The 19888-nt window shown below is 44.9% G+C and overlaps 1 protein-coding gene across 2 annotated transcripts in view; it reads right to left on the bottom strand.

Annotated features, from left to right (window-relative positions):
* Window positions 1–522: 522 nt before the first annotated feature.
* Window positions 523–19888, bottom strand: part of LOC131460996 (MICOS complex subunit mic25a-like) — a 70158-nt gene continuing 50792 nt past the window's right edge. For both annotated transcript variants that reach the window (XM_058631952.1, XM_058631953.1), the window contains one exon: window positions 523–696. In XM_058631952.1, the coding sequence (XP_058487935.1) occupies window positions 673–696 (24 nt within the window). In that variant the 3' untranslated portion in view covers window positions 523–672. The remainder of the gene's footprint in view (window positions 697–19888) is intronic.

A 19888-nucleotide genomic window follows, 5' to 3' on the forward strand; every position in this document is an offset into this window, starting at 1 on the left:
GTGCTTGTGTTGCTCACGAGCATGCTTCTTTTTCTTTTTTTTTTACGCGAGCACCTTTAAGTGACAACACACAAATATGCACACAAGCTCACTATATAGACAGGGATACACATTCATGTACATATTAATATACAAGCACGCTTCACTATTCATGCGTCCTCCACTTCATTTAGCCCTCATTTCCTTCACTTCCTTTTCCCTTCTCTCTCTCTTAATGAAACCATGAGCATGGCACACAATCAAGCCTGTGGGCCTGCACAGCAGTGTCACAAGGGTGCACGCGACCCCATTTTCAGTAGTGGAAGCATTATTATCATGCTGTGAAAAAAGACGACCATGGGCTGATGCATCTCACACACACACACACACACACGACCTGCAGTCTCATCAGCACCAGATCACTGGGATTATTTCAGCGGCAGCAGGGATGTGCCGCCGCAACTTGACAATAAATCAACACATCATACACTCTGGAGTGACAAATCAAGATAATACACTCAAAAAACAAGAAAGGCTGCAGAGTGGGAAAGAAACCGGGTTTATTCAGTGATGGAAGCGAAATAAAAGGATGCGTAGATGGACAGGAGAAGGACAGAGGGAAGTCAGCAAACGGACGGATTTGACATGCTCTCCTTTTCTTCACTTCTCCCGCTCCGACTTTCTGGAGGTTTCTCAGCCGTGATTTGTCAGTAAGCTCTAAAAAAATGGGAGGTGAGAGACAAGGAAGGGGTAGAAAAGAAGAGAGAGCATCAAATTTTAAATTTACATTTCCAGAACCCGAGAGGAAACTTACAAAAGTCAGGAGGCATTGTAGGAAACTCAGTCCCCCCCCTCGAGTCTCACTGTATGTTATAAAAAATGCAGAGAAAGTACCCGGTCTAAATATTTAAATGTCACTAAAGAAAACTCAGCATTTCTTCTATTTTTCGGAATCCTAACTCAGACTTTTGACAGAAGGTAACAGGCATTTTTTTTAAACTCCACGTACAGTAGAGCCTAACATTCAATTCAGCCTTGAGTGAATGTTTGGAGTAGAAAGTTAAGCTACAATTTTTCCCCGTCATGTATTGTAAGTTTTAATAGCTGCCATTTCACTGTCAATGACGTTAGAACTAAGTATCTACTGAAAACTGAGTGAGGCTGTCACAAAATGTTCCCAGTTTTCATCCGGAGAATCACAGTGAGTCACTGCAGACTATATCTGCAGAGATGTATCATAACAACGGATCTACACCAGAGACAAAAAAACTGCACAATGTTTGCAAAAGTGACAATTCATGACCATTCATGGTTTCAACTAATCTCACAGGTCCAGTGTGTAACATGTAGGACTTGTTGTTGCTCCTACGAAACATGTTCCAAGGGAAATGTATCAAAGGTTGGTAAATACCTTGTTTTTTCTATCAGGGAACTGGCAGGATTTTCCAAATCAAATTTAAGATTAAGTACAGATTAAGATCCATCCATACATCCAGCTACCGCTTTATCCTCCACATCGTGGGTTGTGCGGGGGCGCTGGTGCCAATCCCAGCTGACATAGGGGGAAAAGGCGGGGTCACACCCTGGACAGGCCTCCAATCCATCACAGGGACACATAGAGACAAACAACCATCCACTCTCACCTACAGTGTGTCCAGTTTGCCTAATCCCCGAACCTGGAGAAAGCCCACGCACACATGGGTAGAACATGCAAACTATCTATCTATCTATCTATCTATCTATCTATCTATCTATCTATCTATCTATCTATCCATATACATCTCGCAGAGGGAACACGAGAAGCTTCACAAATACCCAGGGCTGAAAGAGGAGAAGATGTGGGCAGTTAAGGTAACTGTAGTCCCAGTGGTGATAGGAGCATTAGGAGCTGGGAGAGCTTTAAGGATTGCTAAGATACTGCATAGAACCTTCAGGCCTCTGGTAAAGGACCCAAGCTTGGAAGAGACAGTACAAGATGTGTCATTGTAATATTATTTTTTTTCAATAATTAGGAGGGATGTTTGTCACTTGTGCATGGCACTGCTATTTAAAATAAAACTTAATGCAAACCGCACTTCCATAGCAGTGCATCACAATGAAATAATGGGATTGTTATTCTAAAAATGGATACAAAGCCCAAGAAAAATAATATTTACTAAGTTATGTTGCATGACAGACCAATATCAAATGCCTCACACAAGTTCTGCAACTGCTGTGTTAATTCTTTTTAATGAATCAACAGGACTGTTATTAATAAAGGTCTTCTGCTGCTGTTTTAGAAAGTCAGTCTACTTTAGGGAACAGTTCAACTCATGTGACAACAAACACAAACAAACAGTGGCATAGAAAGAGACACAGGATGACCCAGAGTTAGTGAAGCGTTAGCTGCTGGGTGGACTAGTTGGCATGTTAACTACCCCGGTGCTCTGCTGGCAGGCCGATACACTGGCAGGCAAGTTGGTTCTCTTGCCAAGTGCATCCGAGGGCATCACAGCCTGTGCCACTGAGTGAGAGAGGAGCGACAAATGTGACGAGGGGATTTCGCTTTGCTGTGCCACTCAGGTCCTACAACATAAAGCAGGACCACAGCGCGTCTGTGTGAGTGTACCGCATTATGCATGCACAGTCGACGGCGAGGCTGCTGCATTTTAAACCAACGCCACCGCGCACAGTTCACAGCTAACTCCGGTGCCCTAAATCTAAACTTGGACTGCTGCCGTCGCCATCTCATTTGAATAATTTTAAGACAAGAAAAAAAAAAAAGAGAGGACAGCCAAATATTCTGCCTCAAGGTCTGCACATAAGTGTAGACATACACACGTTATATATGCTGGCTTTAACTCTGTGTAACTCCTAGTTAGATCTAAGCATTACAATATCACATTCAAATGTTAAGTGGTAGTACTGTATTGTAAGTACTACAGTACAGTACATATATATATTAATAGCATGCACATGATTTTGTAATATGGAAGTAATTTAATGGTAATAAGATGTTATTTCTCCATAAATCACTAAGTATTAGCTGAGTAATAACAAAGGAAATTATCAATTTTGACTCAAACATTTTCATTTTAAGGTATTACACTGATTGCAGCCTTAGTAATTGTCATTTCCAAGCCGGTACCTGGATATTGCTTTGGAAATAACATGGTATTCACATAATATACCGTATGAAATTCCTTCCATGGGGAATAAGATGGTATTACCATAATATTACTAGACGTAGAGCAATTAATCAGTTCTCAGGAACTTAATAAGTGCTGCTAAGTCAATAAAACGTTTATTTGTTTACGTTCAGAAGAAAGTACCTGTTGCATGTATTTAATCTTTAGTTAATCAATAATTTTGTACATGTGTACTGCAGTGCAGACACAAAACGGAGATAAGAATCTTGTCTGCCTTAAAACATGAACTCTATTTACAAAGTATAAATGTAAAGTGTCCCTGCAGTGCTTTATTGTGACGTCACAAACCCCCCCCCCCCCCCCCCCATGTAATTTCGTTGTTCTTTCATATTTTCATGTCTTTTGTGCCTCAATCTGTTGTAATGGGAGCTTTTTCTTTTTACACTGTGTCAATGCAAAAGGTGCAGAGTTGAAGCAGCAGCTGCACTTAATTATCACAGACTCTTGTTGAGATGGAAAAGTGTCAGCGGAGATTCGTTTTTACACACAAAAACACTGCTTTGCACGCACGCACGCGCGCACACACACACACACACACAAATGCAGACACACAAACATGTTTTCCTGCCACCTGTCAGTTTTTATCCAATTAGAGAGTGGTGTGGGGTAGATAGCAGTCACAGGGAACTATCCTCACAAACCCATTGTCATAAGTTAATGGGCAACACACAGGCAGCAGAGCAACATGTGAATGCACATCTGTCCAATATATAATTACTGCAGATGCTCGCTCGCTCACATGTTCACTCTCCGGACTTACTCACTTGCCTTTTCTATGTGGGGAAAAAACAAAAATAAAATAGAAGCAGAAAAAATCAATAGCTGTCTTCTCTGCTCAATGCTAACAGCACTCGCTTCTCTCCCTCTCTTTCTCGGGAGGGACCGAGACAGTTGCCAGGCAGGACTGTCAATCAGACACACGCAACCGAGTGGCTGTGGATATAGCTGCTTTATAAACACACGGGCATTCACTGATTACACAGTCAGTAAGACAACCAGACAGTCAATTAGTCAGTCAATTAAAGAGGCATCTCACTCCGTCAGTAGAGTCAGTGGGTGGGTTGGTTATGTGCAAAAGGACTCTCTGTATGTCGGTCAGTCAGTCAGTTGCTGTTTGTTTCGTAATGTGTGCGTGAGTGATCGGACAATCAACGCATCAATCGACACATCGCTCATCAATTTAGTCAAACCGTGCCTTAGACAGTCAGTTAAGCTGCTGAACAGAAGCAATCAGTGTCTCCGTCTGTAAATCAGCTCCACAGTTGAGTCGCCGATTTAACATCAGTCACTGATGTAATTTGTTGAAAACTCCGTTGACAAATAAGGTGTTTTAAGGGTGAGCAGATAAATAGATACACACACAGACAGAGAGACATATAGTGACAACAGACAGACAGACATAACAGCTCACTGGCATTAGCTGTCAGTGTCACTTTTGTTTGGTGTGACACGCACGTTCAACTGCAACTAGTGGCGTTCAAGTATTGCATATTGGACCTTTAACTTAATGTGTCTATGAGCTCAAATTCTTAATCTCATCCATCCGTCTTATACCGCTTAATCCTCCACATGAGGGTCGTGGTGACAATCCCAGCTGACATAGAGCCTGGACAGGTCGTCAGTCCATCACAGGGCCATGTAGACAAACCATTCACTCTCACACCTAGGGTCAATTTAGAGTGTCAAATTTGCCTAATCCCCCAAATCTGCATGGGAGGAAACCCCATTATTTATTTCTTACAATGATATTCTGTTAACTAAAACTGATTTTTTTCCACTTACCCCAATGCATTACTTATCATTCAATCACAGATATTCACCTCATTAACTCCTGCACGCAAAAGAAAGATCGTCTCACTCTGAGAGAACAGGAAAAAATACTTATTTGTATTCTTTGGAAATAAAAATCAAGATCAAATTGGGCCATTACTGACAAATGAAACAGCTACAATGTCTAACAACGGAGTGATAAAGACGATAATGAAATATCAGTCTTGGCCTGAGTCAGAATTTACCCTGACACCTTATCTGCAGCCAGTGAAGTAAGACACATGGCAGCTCAGACCTGACGGGAGGAAACTGGTGTGGTAGTTCAGAAAAGTGCAGCAGCATGGAAGAGATGTTAAGCTGGATGCTGATGGGAGTTTTTTTTTTTAATGCAATTGAAAGCTAGAATAGCTGGTGGACAACAAGGAGAGAGGGACATGAGTGACAACAGATAATCTTTACGTGTGCCTTCACAGAGTGGTTGCCTTGGAGATGATGGATGTGAAGTGGAGCTGAGAAAGAGCGAGACGTAAAAAAAGAGACCAAAATATGTCAGCTAGTATGGGTATGAATGCATTCTCACACATATCAATGTTTTATCGTGAAAATAAAAAAAGGATTTCAATAAAAACAGTGGTTTATAACATGAAAATGGCAGAGGGAAAAAAAGCCTCAGCCTATAAACTGCAGGAACATGGCTTAAGTCACCAAAATTGTGTGTTAAAAATTAGTGAGTTAAAAAGGGTAGGCGAGAGATCTCTGCACACTTGCACTCAATGCGGTGTTTTCTTTCAAAAGGAAGGTGTGTGAACTTTTATCATCACCTCAAAGAAAAAAAATATATATACACGTCGACATAGTGATTAAACTGGTGAGTAGGAAAAACACACAAGCTATAATCAGCCTACCAGTTCATGTTCTATAAAGGAGATATTAATAGCAGGAATATTATACAACATACAGAAATGTCTGGATGTGAATATGAGTGCCTCTGTATGTGTGTGTGCGGGGTGGTGCAGGACGAGCTTGCTGCTGAATTGCTCGTTATCAGATGAGACTTCGCAGACAGGCTAAGGTTCACAGTGGGGCTCCTCACCTGCTACCACTGATAGCCATACACCATAAAGCGTATATAAAAAGTGAGTGTACGCACTCTTCCAGTGCCAAAACAAGAACGTAACATCATGACATAATTTATTGCAAACATTTTCTCATGATTGAGACCATTTATACTCAGGAAAATGTTTACTGGTGTTAAAGTCAAGTGAGAAAAAGGATAATTTTCCATTAGAATTCTATTCAAATGTAGTTCTTTTTGCAACCAGTGGTTCACTCCAGAAATTCCTTCTTCCTGCAGACTAGAAGACTACATCCACTTTTCACATAAGGTTGACTTCATACACACAAGCACACACTTCCCTTATTTCCTTGCTCTCCTACAGTCTGCCACACTTCATCTCAGTCTGCTCTTCCTCTCACACAGCAGTGACCAACACTCCTCTTTTCTCTTCTCCACCTTCGGCTCTCTGTGCTGTTTCCTCATCTCTCCCACTGACAGAACCTCTCCACTTCTCTCTACTCATCTCCTCTTCATTCCTTCCATCATCTGCCCATGTTTACTGTATCGCTCTTACAGTTTTCTATTAACTCCTCCTCACTGACAGGTTCTCCTGAGCCTCTTTCCCCCCGGTTTCCCACTTTTTCATCAATCTCCATCCAATCCCCAACTGACGGGCATCTTCTATTCTTCTTTCATCCCTGCTAAAAAGACTCTTACGCATTTCTCTTGTCACCCGGAAACAGCATTATTCTCTCTCTTTCCTATCAATCAACTTCTTCACCTGGACAAATCAAACAGGTTTGAATGAGATGTCTTGGTTATTTTGAAGCAGGGTTTTTTATGTCCAGAGAACGGGGGAACAGTACGGGGAAATCCTCTGCAGTGACTAAAGCCAGCAAAGATCTTTTCATGAGTAGTGGAAGTAGTCTAAACATTTTATTACCACTGAATGTTGTCTGAGATGCTCCAACCATTACACTTACAAAATGATGGCTCCTTGCAAAATTGTTGGTAAATAACTGTGGTTAGAAGCAGCTTGTGTGTAAAATGTCAACCAAACTGAGGAGGTAATAGCTCTGCTACACATACACTGACACATACACATTGACAGAGGTGACATCATGGGCCTTTGCACACCAGACAAACATTTACATGATAATAAGAATAATAGTTTCAAACTTGTATCCAGTCAATTCAAGCTTTGAGATCAGCAACGGAATTTTTCTGAACAATACCACCGACCACGGCTTGTTTTTTCAAACCCAGGTTGAGTTTTGAGTAGTGTGTATAGTTGGGGCAGTTTGTGGCCGTCCCACCCCAGAGAAGATTTTGCTGTTCTTTGTTTGCATAATCAGCGTCTGCTTCAAAATGTGAAATGCACACTTTGGACGGTTTTGTCTGTTCAGGCTGCTGCAGAAACATGGCGGCCCAAGACGGTGGCCTCCATAAGCCAAGGCCTTTGCCTAAAGAACACATAAAAGACTTATTCTAACGCTATGAAAACCAATAGGACATCCAATGTTTGCCAGTAAACCCTTCTTAATGTTACACCCACACATTTTATTCACATTATCACATCAAGCTTAATGTGAATAGAGAGCATGTGTCAAAATTTACATGAGTTATTCGTAATTTCGTGCTGTCTCTTTTCATTGCCACTGAGGAATTAAGACCTCCAAAATTGGCCCTGAGACCAAGGCTGGTTTCAAGCACTACGACACGACTATAGCGTCCATAATGCACTTAGGCCTGGGTCATACTTTACGCATCTACGTGACGCAAATCTTGTTGTCTGCAGTGGTCATCATGGACTCTAAGGTGGACAACCGTGTGCATACTTCCAGTTTGGGAGTATACACTTTCCAGTCCAGTTGGTGATGTGCTCTTATGATCAAGAGACAACAAAAAAAGATGGTTACCATGGAAACTTGCTTGAGGTTACACAAGGAAGTCCACTGCAACAGACACATGAACTAAAATGGGATGTGGGATCGAGTATGAATGCGTGGGAACACTTTGTAGACGAGGAACGTGGTGGATCGATAGACAGACTGGGCAGTGTAAGAGTTCTTCTTACTCCAGAAGTAGTGCAACATGGATGCAAGCTGTGGTTAAACACCAAAAAAGGAAGGAAAGGGGTATGACCTGGTCCTTGTAGTTGACAACCTACCTCAACTCCCCTCAAACCCTTCATTTTATCATTTTAACTATAGAATTGTCTACACATTTTTTATAAAACCTGCCAGCAGCAAAGATTCCTCACCCAAGCCATCAGACAGCTCCATAAAAAAAAGGAGCACCAGCCAAAAATGGACACAAATACAAATGCTCTCTGGTGTCATCGCAGTGTAGTCAGCATTCTCTACTCAACAGTCCGAACTTCAGTTTAAGAATATATTTCTCTATGGTAACCTCATTTCTTGGGGACAGACACACAAATACTTGCTTATTCCACCAGCTGTATTTACATCCAGTTAGGAGATGGGACATGTCCAGACCACACACAGTAGGGTTTTTAATTGCTGTGGGTAAACACAAGCTTTTTGATCGCCACATCAAAGATTCCTCCTTATGTAAATCCCTGTAAGGATGTAGTCAGACCTTATCTTATTTATATTTCCACACTGCTGACAAAATGTTGCACCAGGGTTTGTATGTATGCAAAACCCATACCCCTAAGAGAAAATCAACCTCCCCAAGTGTTTTTTAAAACCTTAAATCAGAAATGCTTATGCTGATTTTTGAAAGGTTACTGCACTTAACAGCTGCAATTTGGACAGATTTCTGATTACCTTTTATAAAATAGCACAAATAATGCACCGGTTCCCTCTACTTTGTTGTCACTGCAACGAAACCATACGGCTTGCTAATCAAGACTTGTGGTACTTCACCAAGCATCACAACACAAACTAACACAGTAAAGTTCAAGTGGTTCAGGGTGTGTGATACAGTATATATATATATATGTAGGGGAACATGCTGCTACAACGCTGTTGGACCCTGCTGGTCTTGTAAGTGGCACAGCACTCGCAGCAGCATTCTGCAAATGGTCGGCACTGACACCACAGAGTACTGAAGGGGAAAAGGTTGTTCATCTTCTTAGCAGCACAGATATCTTACCAGTCAATCACATGGCAGCAACTGGATGCATTTTGGCATGTAGACACGGTCAAGACAACCTGCTAAAAGTCAGGCATTACAATGGGGAACAAAGGTGATGTAAGGGACGCTTGGTTGTGTTGGTGTCAGATGGGCTGGTCTGACGGGCTGACTGATGATCTGCTGGGATTTTCAAGCACAACCATCTCTAGCGTCTACAGAGAATGGTTTGAAGAGGAGGAAATATCCAGAGAGCAGCAGTTCTCTAGAGGTTAGATTGGTTTAAATGACAGAAACTAGGGTTGCAGATTATGTGCATTTTCCTTAACCAACAGATTGTCGAGAGAAATAACAGCTAATTGTTATCAATGAATCAATAAATAAAGAAATGCAGGTCTTTTTTTTTTTTTTTTAAGTTGAAATAACATTTTACATTAGCAGCACATTTATGTCACAGTTTAATAGCCTAATAAAACATTGAGTGTCCTACTTGTGTCGAGTCGACCTGTAATTAAGTCAGGCTGCAGTCAAGACTCTTTGATGGCATGGATGTCCATGGGATACACAGATATTACCTGGACAAGCTGGGGAAAACGTGGCATGTTTGCTCTCCACCAGTCTATATCCAGAAAAGAGAGTTTTTTTTGCCAAGGATATTTCTCTATTGTTCCAGAAGAAGTCCACTGTCTGAAGTCATAGCACTCTTCCCTGGTGAAGGTGTAGCTCAGAAGCCGCTTTATCTTGCCTCACATTTCTATGCTCTATGGAGTTTTAATTCATGTGTGCTCTCTGCTGGTATACAGCTTAAAGAGAAAAGCCACACCAACAAAAAGAATCAGAAGTTGTTAATAAATGAATTAATTCTTAATTGGTTTAATTCCCATTGGCAATTAACCCACTAATGGTTAATCATGAACATCCCCAGTAGCAAGGCAACAGTGACTCACAACAGAAACTCAAATAACCACTTGTAACAACCAAGGTTTTCCAGAAGACTGTGAACACACAACATGTTGAACCTTAAGCAGATGGGCTTCAACAAAAGACAGTGGGTGCCGTTCCTGCCCCTATAAAAGGTGTCCTCTGTACCTAATAAAGTGACTAGACTGTGTGTAACATACTCCCGGATGTCACATTAACAGGGACAAAACCCACAGTGCTGCAAGATAACAAAGCTGACACTAACCCAGCATCCCATACACACTCTCCACACCTATACTTAAGGCCCCATTTACATGACAATAGCACATGACCAGGGACACTGAGAGTGGAGGGCCAGGGGAATAAAAGCAGGACCATTATCCTGAAGCAACTGTCTTTAATGGATGGCAGTGAAAAGAGTGCGCACGCATGATTCATAAAACATAAAAGAACTTTTGAGTGACATATAAGGAGAGCTGCGCCACTGTAGATAGTGAGTTGGGTGGACTTCAAGCGGGAGATAGATACTCGAGTGATGTTCAGATCAGCACACGGGCTGAAAAAAGACAGATAAGCCTTGTGGTGGTTTCACTGGCAGATTGATTGACAAACGCAAACAAGCCGATGGGTAGTAAGACATATATGCTGTATATACAGCAGACTTTACGTGAATTAACTGTTGAAAAGTCATCAAAGTCAGCGGCGGCTGGGCAGAAGTGACAGGGTGTGACAGAGAGAGACGGTCCGGACACACTGAAATTCATGAACGTCAATGTTAAAGGTACAATATCCAACATTCTGTCTCGTAAGATTCAAGCAAACAAATACTAACTTAGTAAATATTTAGTAGATTTAGAGTTATGACCTCACACTCCTACAAATTGGGTGGTTTGCCTTGATGAGTACATTTAAACACTCCCTCCACATACTCATTAACTTTTATGTTTCCTTGAAGCTCCAAATCCAGGGTGTCTCTTAAATGATATGTTCATCTTCATAACGAGTTTTTGCTAAAACAAATAAAAGGAATTAATAATACATGTGTTGACATTTGTGTATAAATTCAGATGTAACTGACTCGATAGAGCAGCGAATGCTGTGATGGTAGTCTTGAGACATAAAAACATCACCTAAGGTGCAGTGCAGAATAAAGCCAGTGGTGGCAGCAGAGGTCAACTGACACAATGCAGTGATGATACATCTCAAAAACATCCATTTTCTTTGCTGTTATAAGTTGATAAAGCAGCTGCTGTAGTACAGCAGGTGTAGGTGTATATTATACACAAAATAACTGTGTATTGCAATGTGTATCATATTGTGTAATTGGTATCATGTGGTTGTAGAAAACATGCAGCCAAAGTAGTTTGGTGACCCTAAGGATTCACCAGGGTCTCACCTCTATGAGATGCAAAAGGGTTCCCAAAGAACATGGAGCTGTCCCTTTTGCCCTTAACTCATAAGTGATGCAGACATGTCTGTTTTCATTGGTGAATGCCTTGAACAGGCATGATATCTTACTGGCATTGGCTGTCACCATCACTTTTGAAATAGAGCATATTGGACAGTTAACTTTGCTTAATTGGGTATCCTATGTATAAGTATAGTTATGTTCAAACAATGGACTGAAAATGATTCGAGAAAACAGAGTTAGATGTCAAAGAGATGATATTTGAACGGCGTAAAGCTTCATGTACAAAGAAGAACAAAGGAGAGAAAGATAACTTTATATCCAAGAAAAAGCTTCTTCTTTTTTTTTTAGCAGCAGCATTTTCCCTTTAATCATTGAAAAGAATGAGTCTGCTTGAGAAAATCCTTGCAAGCACACACTGATAACAAAAGAGCCAAGCTTTTAGGCTGTCTGGAGGTTTTCACCAGGCTAAAAGGTTTTTCATCTATGGAATAGTCATATTATTGTTGCACAGAGCTGTAAAATGACTGTTTTCAGATGTTGTATTTTCTAAGTCACCGAGTAGTTTATGTGTCCATGAACAGGCAGTTTATTTGCTTCATTGGTTTCAACAAAACTGACCTCTTTTCGTCTGTAAAGTGCATCTTAAGAAGATGTTGGTGCTTACTGCTGTCCTTCAAAGAAAACCAAACGTGTTTTATTTCATAATTACACAGGTCATTTACAATATGTAAACTCACAACAAGTAAAAGTAAAAGTACTGGAAAGAGTTTTGTTCCTAAGACAGATATTCAACCTTTTTAAGACCAACATGTGAAATTTTCACTGGTCTCATGATTCAATTTGATGACGATTATCATGTCAATTATTTTGTTCAGTTCAATTCTATGATGAGTTCCATCATCAGTGTTCTATTTTTATTGATGAGGTTGAAGATACAATATTGTTTTTTCTGTGGCTGGTGCAGATTTTTAAAAATCAGGGCAACCGGACACCAATAATGGATGCCAATGTTTATACTATTTATTTTCCTTTTCCTCCATCAAATAAAATGCTGATAAATGATAACAAATCATACAAACAGTTGCTTAACTTCAGTAACCAGTTGTTGAACAACACTAACGGTCTTTCAAAACAAATACTGTATAATTATAATGTATATACACTGCACTGCAGTGCAATTATATACAGTATTCAATAAAAATAATGGACATACAGAAAACAGGCAATCAAAAGCTGGATAAAAAAAACTATTTAAAATATTTCTTCACAATAACAATCTGCAGTCCAGCTGAAGCTTTCGGCAACAAGCGATATTCGATTAGGTGCCGTCATCATCCGTGTCATTTTTGTTTCAGAAACAGTCATTTTCAACACTCCACAACAGTAATATGGCACATGTGGTTTGTAAAACTCTTAGCACACATACCACATGAGCTTTCAGGTTTAGGTGAATGATAGATCATAAATAAATCATCAAATACACTTTTCCACTTTTGGAACAGGCACGTAGCCACCGCTGTTTGACAAAAAACTTCCATTAACACACAGTCTCAACCTTAGCAAAATGTTTCCTCAGGGTTCTGCAGGAAAATTATATTTCATAATATGATCCACTGCTCTCCCCCTCGTGACTTAATCTCAGTGCATATTGCTCCCTATTGACCCTTAACAACCTGGAGCGATAATCAAACTTTTCCTAGTTAAACTCTTGTTCAAGTGCTGCGTGCTGCCAAGCTATTGGCTCTGTCAGATCCATTTATAGAGAGGCAGACTGGACAGATGCCTGTGTGTCCAGGGGGTCTGGGGACTGCCCACTCATTTCTTTTCATTAAGGCTGACTGGAAGCCTCTGGCGGCAGCGCTGCCCGTCTCCCCTCTCTTTCTGACCCTGTCTTAGCCTCTTGGGTAGTGTTCCAGAATGCTATTTCAATATTCACACGTTACACAGCATCACTGACAATGAAGATAATCTTAACTTCCACTGTTTATTGACAGAACACTGTGTATGATTTTATGTTTTACGGAACTTTGTTAGGGCCCGATACTTTCGCTGACCCCATCTGCCTACATATGTTGCACTGTACAACACATGACCCTGTCGAATCCATGCCGCTGTGTTATAGATACTCTATATTTACTATACTACCTATAAATATGTTTGTACTAGTATAGTCACTTTAAATTTTGAGGCAGAAGTTTGCAACGCAAATGAAGAAGAAGAATGACATCCTTTCTGGTATGTGAAGGCCACCATACTTCTTTGACATGCCTAGGAAAAGGAGAGAGTGGAGGAATCCTCCATTTGTGACAATCTAGTCTCTGAAGCCTCTTTTACACTAAAATTAGCAGGAATAGGCAGTACAGGCAATTAATACAATTCCCATTCCCACTATTCAAAATGGGGGTATAATTCACATATCAGTAAGTTGTTTCAGGATTTTTTTTACTCTAAAGCTACAGCACAACATTACAACCTTCTTTTGTGTGACTGTTAGTGTTCAACAAAGAGAGAAGAGCATGACCATGATAGCATCTGACACGATAGCAAAACAGTGCAAAGCAGAGCTAATGTACTGGTTAATACACCGGTGATAGAAGATTTAAAATTCAAAAGAGGGAGCTAAGGAGAGTGGGAACCTAAAAGAGGAGGAGATGGATCAACAGTGACAGCAGCATGAAGGAGCCAAAGATGAGCAGATAAAACAACAAAAAGATGGCTGGATAAGTCAGAAGGAGATCTTTCACATTTAGACATTTAAATCTTAACTCCACAATACGCATTTATACGCCTCTTTAGTTTGAGCCTATAGGACGGAACTCTTCAGAAATATTAAAGGTCAGTCTGAATATCCCAGCTTTTTAAAAAAGATTGGTGTAGGTCACTCTTCTCTATCCTGGTAAATAAAGGTTAGATAGAAAAGATTTTGGAGATAAAAAGCGACGGATAACAACTTCAAAACAAAAAGCCACTTTTATAAATGCAGTGATTTGGCGTGCAGAGAACACAGCGCACCTATAATTTAAAGTAGAAAATTGTGCAGTGAAATTTCGATGGCGCATATAAACATGTCGTCAGTTGCAAGACTAGTACTGGTAATGGAGCGTACACTTAAATGGAGTTCTTCAAATTTTCATGATAATCAAATTCTTTTTTTCTTTCTTTTGGACACTCACTCTGACAAAGACATTAAATCAGAATTCCAAGTGCCTCGTGTTTCTACTCTTTAAAACACCCACACAATTCATACAGCACATGCTAACAAAAACCCTTTAAAAAAACATACACTTAGTTTTTTTTTTCTTTTTAAGTGAGCACCGTCCCGCTGGCAAATGGATCTTTGGAACCAGTTTAAAAAGACTGATTACTTTTATGATGAGCCTTTCTTTTATCAACTGTGAAAACTGCCAAATTCACCAGTTGTTTCGTGCCTTTTATCTTTAATCTACTTTGGAGCCTGTGAGCTTTTCCCACTCACTGGGGTTCGGGAAGGACGAGGAGGCGGCGTTGAGGGAGCAAATATACCAGTTTATTGTGAACTGAAAACAATTAATCAAACAAAAGCAGTCAGCTGTGGCTGGCTGTGATGTCAGCGCTCTGCTGCGCTGCGCTGCCCTCACTCTCTGTGTCTCTCTCTGTCTCTGCGTCTCTCTCTCTCTCTCTCTCTCTCTCTCTGTGTGTCCGCGTCAGGACCCAGCCTACTGCAAGAGATCAGAACCAGGTTACAAACATGCTTATATAGCTGACTAATTACCTGATTCTGTCCAGCTGTCTGATCACCGGCTGAGCCACTCCCTCCTTTCCTCCAGCAGCCGTCGCTCTAACCAAGCCCCACTGTCACATACCCCCACCGCCCGACTTAGGCCGGGACCCCGCCGGCCGCAAGCCCACTCCCCCCCCCCTCCGCAGAGCGGGAGAGAAAGTCGGCCACGGCCATGCGGTTCCCCGGCCTATGGATCACCTTGAACCGGAAAGGCTGCAAAGCCAGATACCAGCGAGTGATCCGCGCGTTGGCATCTTTCATGCGGTGGAGCCATTGGAGCGGGGCATGGTCCGACCAGAGGGTGAATGGGCGCCCCAGGAGATAGTAGCGGAGGGCACCGACCGCCCACCGTATGGCGAGGCACTCTTTCTCCACCGTACTGTAGCTCACCTCCCGCTGAGCTAGCTTCCGGCTAACGTACAGTACGGGGCGGTCGACCCCCTCCACCTCCTGGGACAAAACGGCCCCCAGCCCGCTGTTCGAGGCGTCGGTCTGCAGGATGAAAGGGAGAGAAAAGTTAGGTGTGTACAAAAGTGGCTCCCCACAGAGGGCTTGCTTAACCCTCTCAAACGCCAGCTGACACGGCTCCGTCCACTGGACCGGATCTGAGGCACCTTTTCGGGTCAGGTCGGTTAGGGGGCTGGTCAGTTCCGAGAAGGCCGGAATGAACCTCCTATAGTAACCGGCCAGCCCCAGAAACCTCCTAACCTCTTTTTTGGTCTTGGGTCTTGGGCAGGCTGCAACCGCTGCGGTCTTTTGTATCTGTGGCCGCACCTGCCCTCCCCCCAAGTGGTACCCCAAATACCGTACTTCCCTCCGTCCAACTGCACACTTCCCTGGATTGGCCGTGAGCCCCGCCCTCCTCAGGGACTCCAGCACTGCTCCCACCTGCTGCATATGCTGCTCCCAGGTCTCACTATGAATGATGACATCATCCAAGTAGGCCGCAGCATATGCAGAGTGAGGCCGCAGCACCCGGTCCATGAGGCGCTGGAACGTGGCTGGGGCCCCGAACAACCCAAATGGAAGCGTGACAAATTGGTACAAACCATACGGAGTGGAGAAGGCCGTTTTTTCCCTGGACTCTAGCGACAAGGGAATCTGCCAGTAGCCCTTGGTCAAATCCAGTGTCGTAAAAAAGCGAGCCGTGCCCAGCCGATCCAGGAGTTCGTCGACCCGGGGCATTGGATAGGCATCGAACTTGGACACCTCGTTGACTCTACGGTAGTCCACACAGAACCGTATTGACCCATCAGACTTGCGAACAAGAACAATGGGGCAACACCAGTCACTGTTGGACTCTTCTATTACTCCCATCTCTAACATAGCCTGAAGTTCTGCCTGAACAGTTTTCCTCTTATGTTCCGGCAGGCGATAGGGTCGTGAACGCACTGTCACACCCGGGGAAGTTTCTATGTGGTGGTGTATGAGGTTTGTGCGTCCTGGCAGGGGAGAGAACACGTCGGCAAACTGCCGCTGCAACGAGGCCACGTCTGCTCTCTGGCCCGGCGAGAGATGAACGTCAACGGGGACCGGCGCCGACCTGTTTGATTTAGTCACCTCCGGTCCCAGCTCATCTCTCTCAATCACCGTGGTGGCCAGAGAAACAGACGCCACCTCCCTCCAGGCTTTGAGGAGGTTAAGGTGGTAAATCTGTGTTGCTCCACCCCTGTCAGAACGCACAACCTCATAGTCAACCTCCCCCACCCGCCGTGTGACCACAAAGGGCCCTTGCCACTTGGCGAGTAATTTGGAGCTAGACGATGGTAGCAATAGAAGCACTTTATCTCCCGGTGAAAACTGTCTAAGTTTAGCCCCTCTGTTGTACAGCCGCTGTTGACGTTCCTGGGCCTGGAGCAAATTCTGCCGTGATAACTGACCCAGTGAATGGAGTTTTGCTCGCAGGTCCAGTACGTGCTGTACCTCATTTTTACTGGTGCTTGGACCCGCCTCCCAGTTTTCCTTAACCAGGTCCAAGACACCCCGAGGTTTTCTGCCGAACAGGAGTTCAAAGGGCGAAAAACCCGTGGAGGCCTGGGGCACCTCCCGCACTGCAAACAACAGAGGGTCCAACCATTTATCCCAATTACGACTATCCTCGTGTACGAACTTACGAATCATGTTCTTTAGCGTTTTGTTAAACCGCTCCACCAGGCCATCAGTCTGGGGATGGTACACACTAGTCCGGATTGAGCGGACGCCCAGTAATTCGTATAGCTCGCGTAGTGTACGTGACATAAACGATGTGCCCTGGTCAGTCAGGATCTCTTTCGGGATCCCAACTCGGGAGATGACCTGAAACAGTGCCTGTGCAACACTCTTTGCCGAGATGTTGCGCAAGGGTACTGCCTCGGGATATCGCGTTGCATAGTCCACTAGAACTAATACAAAGCGATATCCCCGTGCGCTCCGGTCTAATGGCCCGATGAGGTCCATGGCAAGCCTATCAAAAGGGACCTCCATTAATGGTAATGGGCGCAAGGGCGCTTTTGGGGTGGCCGGAGGGTTGACTAATTGACATTCGCGGCAGGATGCACACCACCGACTTACATCCGCCCGAATGCCCGGCCAGTAAAATCGGGCCATGATCCGGTTCAGTGTCTTATCATATCCGAGGTGACCCGCCATGGGGTTGTGGTGAGCCGCCTGGAAAATAGTTTCTCGGAGGCTTTTTGGGACTAACAACTGGGAGAGCTCTTCCCCTGTTCGAGCGTCACGACTCACTCTGTATAAACGGTCTTTAACGACAACAAAGTAGGGGTGAGAGAGTGCTGCGTTAGGGTGAACCGGACAACCATCAATTTCCATCACTTGGTCAAAGGCGTGGCGGAGGGTCTCATCCCGAGACTGTGCTAGGGGAAAATCTTCCATGGGCGCCATCTGTGCCCCCCCCCCAGCAGCGTCGGGATGCGGCACCTCCGCCTCACCACTAAGGACAGCACATAACTCACATTTCCCTGACTTACGTGACCGCACCCTCATGGTTTCCCCTGCTAAGCTCGTAAACCCCGGCCAATTTGTTCCCAAAATTAGAGGGTGCGTGAGGCGAGTACTAACTCCAGCCTTTACTCTATGTTTTTTCCCTTTAAAATAAATTTCCAGAGCCACCACCGGATAATCGTGAATATCCCCATGCACACACCTCACCCTCACCCACGATGCCTCCAACAATGCCCCCGGTCGAACCAAGCGCTGATGGATCATGGTCTGTTCACAACCAGAATCCAGCAGAGCTTGATGTGTACCCCCTTGTATACATACCGGTATACGGTACGTCCCTTCCGAACCGGGGGAGGGGGCCGGCGGCCCGGCAACCCTAACCACTTGCCCCACTTCCATGAGCGGGCACTCCGCTCTGATGTGGCCGGGCTGCCCACACCGCCAGCACACCTGCCCTGGCGTCTGAGGAGCCCCCCGGGGTGCCAGGTGATCAGACACGTAGGCTGGGCCCTGAGGGAAAGACGGCAGAGGGTAATTAGACGACCGGAGCGATGCATGCTCCGGCTGTGTGTGTGTGTGTGTGTGTGGGTGTGGTGCAGGAGCCGATGCTGGGAACCTCCTCCTCGGGGCTGGAGTGGGACGGCTGGCAGGGATCGTCGCTGGTCTGGTCTCCTCCCTCATGCTCCGCCGGGGAAGAGAGAGATGGTCCTCCGCGAGGACGATCGCTGCCTCGATGTTGGCCGGGCGGTGGCACTGGACCCAATTGGCTGTGGACGATGGTAACCCAGCGATGAACTGCTCCAGCGCCACCTGTCCAACGACGTCCTCAGCGGAGTGGGTCCCCGGCTGGAGCCAGCGCCTCGCTGCGTCCAGGAGCTGCTGCGCGTATGAAAAGGGGCGCCCGGCTCCTTCAAAGGAGAGCCCCCTGAACCGCCGCCGGTGTCCCTCCGACGTACTGCCCAGCCGGTCCAGGATGACTCTCCTCAGCTGTGTATAGTCGTGGCGCGCGGCCGCCGGCAGGCTGTGCGCGGCCAGCTGCGCCACGCCGGTGAGCAGGGGAAGAAGCCGAAGCGCTCTCTCCTCCTCCGGCCACCCACATGCCTCCGCCGTGCCCTCGAATATGTCCAGGTATGCCTCCGGGTCATCTTCCGCGGTCATCCGCTGCAGGGCGACGGCCGGAGACCGTCCTCGACCGGGCTCCGGGTCGGCGCCGTGGGCAGCCGGGCGTTGCAGCAGCTCCCGCAGGAGAGCACGATCGTCCCGCTGTGACGCCGCAATGTCCGCGAGGAGCTGGGACTGCTGCTGCTGCAGCGTGGTGGTGCTCTCCTGCATCGCAGCGAGGTGCTGAAGGGCCAGCGACAGCGGAGATTGTCCTTCCATGTGTCCCTGTTCAGGCGCCACTGTGAGCTTTTCCCACTCACTGGGGTTCGGGAAGGACGAGGAGGCGGCGTTGAGGGAGCAAATATACCAGTTTATTGTGAACTGAAAACAATTAATCAAACAAAAGCAGTCAGCTGTGGCTGGCTGTGATGTCAGCGCTCTGCTGCGCTGCGCTGCCCTCACTCTCTGTGTCTCTCTCTGTCTCTGCGTCTCTCTCTCTCTCTCTCTCTCTCTCTCTGTGTGTCCGCGTCAGGACCCAGCCTACTGCAAGAGATCAGAACCAGGTTACAAACATGCTTATATAGCTGACTAATTACCTGATTCTGTCCAGCTGTCTGATCACCGGCTGAGCCACTCCCTCCTTTCCTCCAGCAGCCGTCGCT

Source organism: Solea solea, chromosome 6, assembly GCF_958295425.1.
Source record: "Solea solea chromosome 6, fSolSol10.1, whole genome shotgun sequence".
NCBI lineage: Eukaryota > Metazoa > Chordata > Actinopteri > Pleuronectiformes > Soleidae > Solea > Solea solea.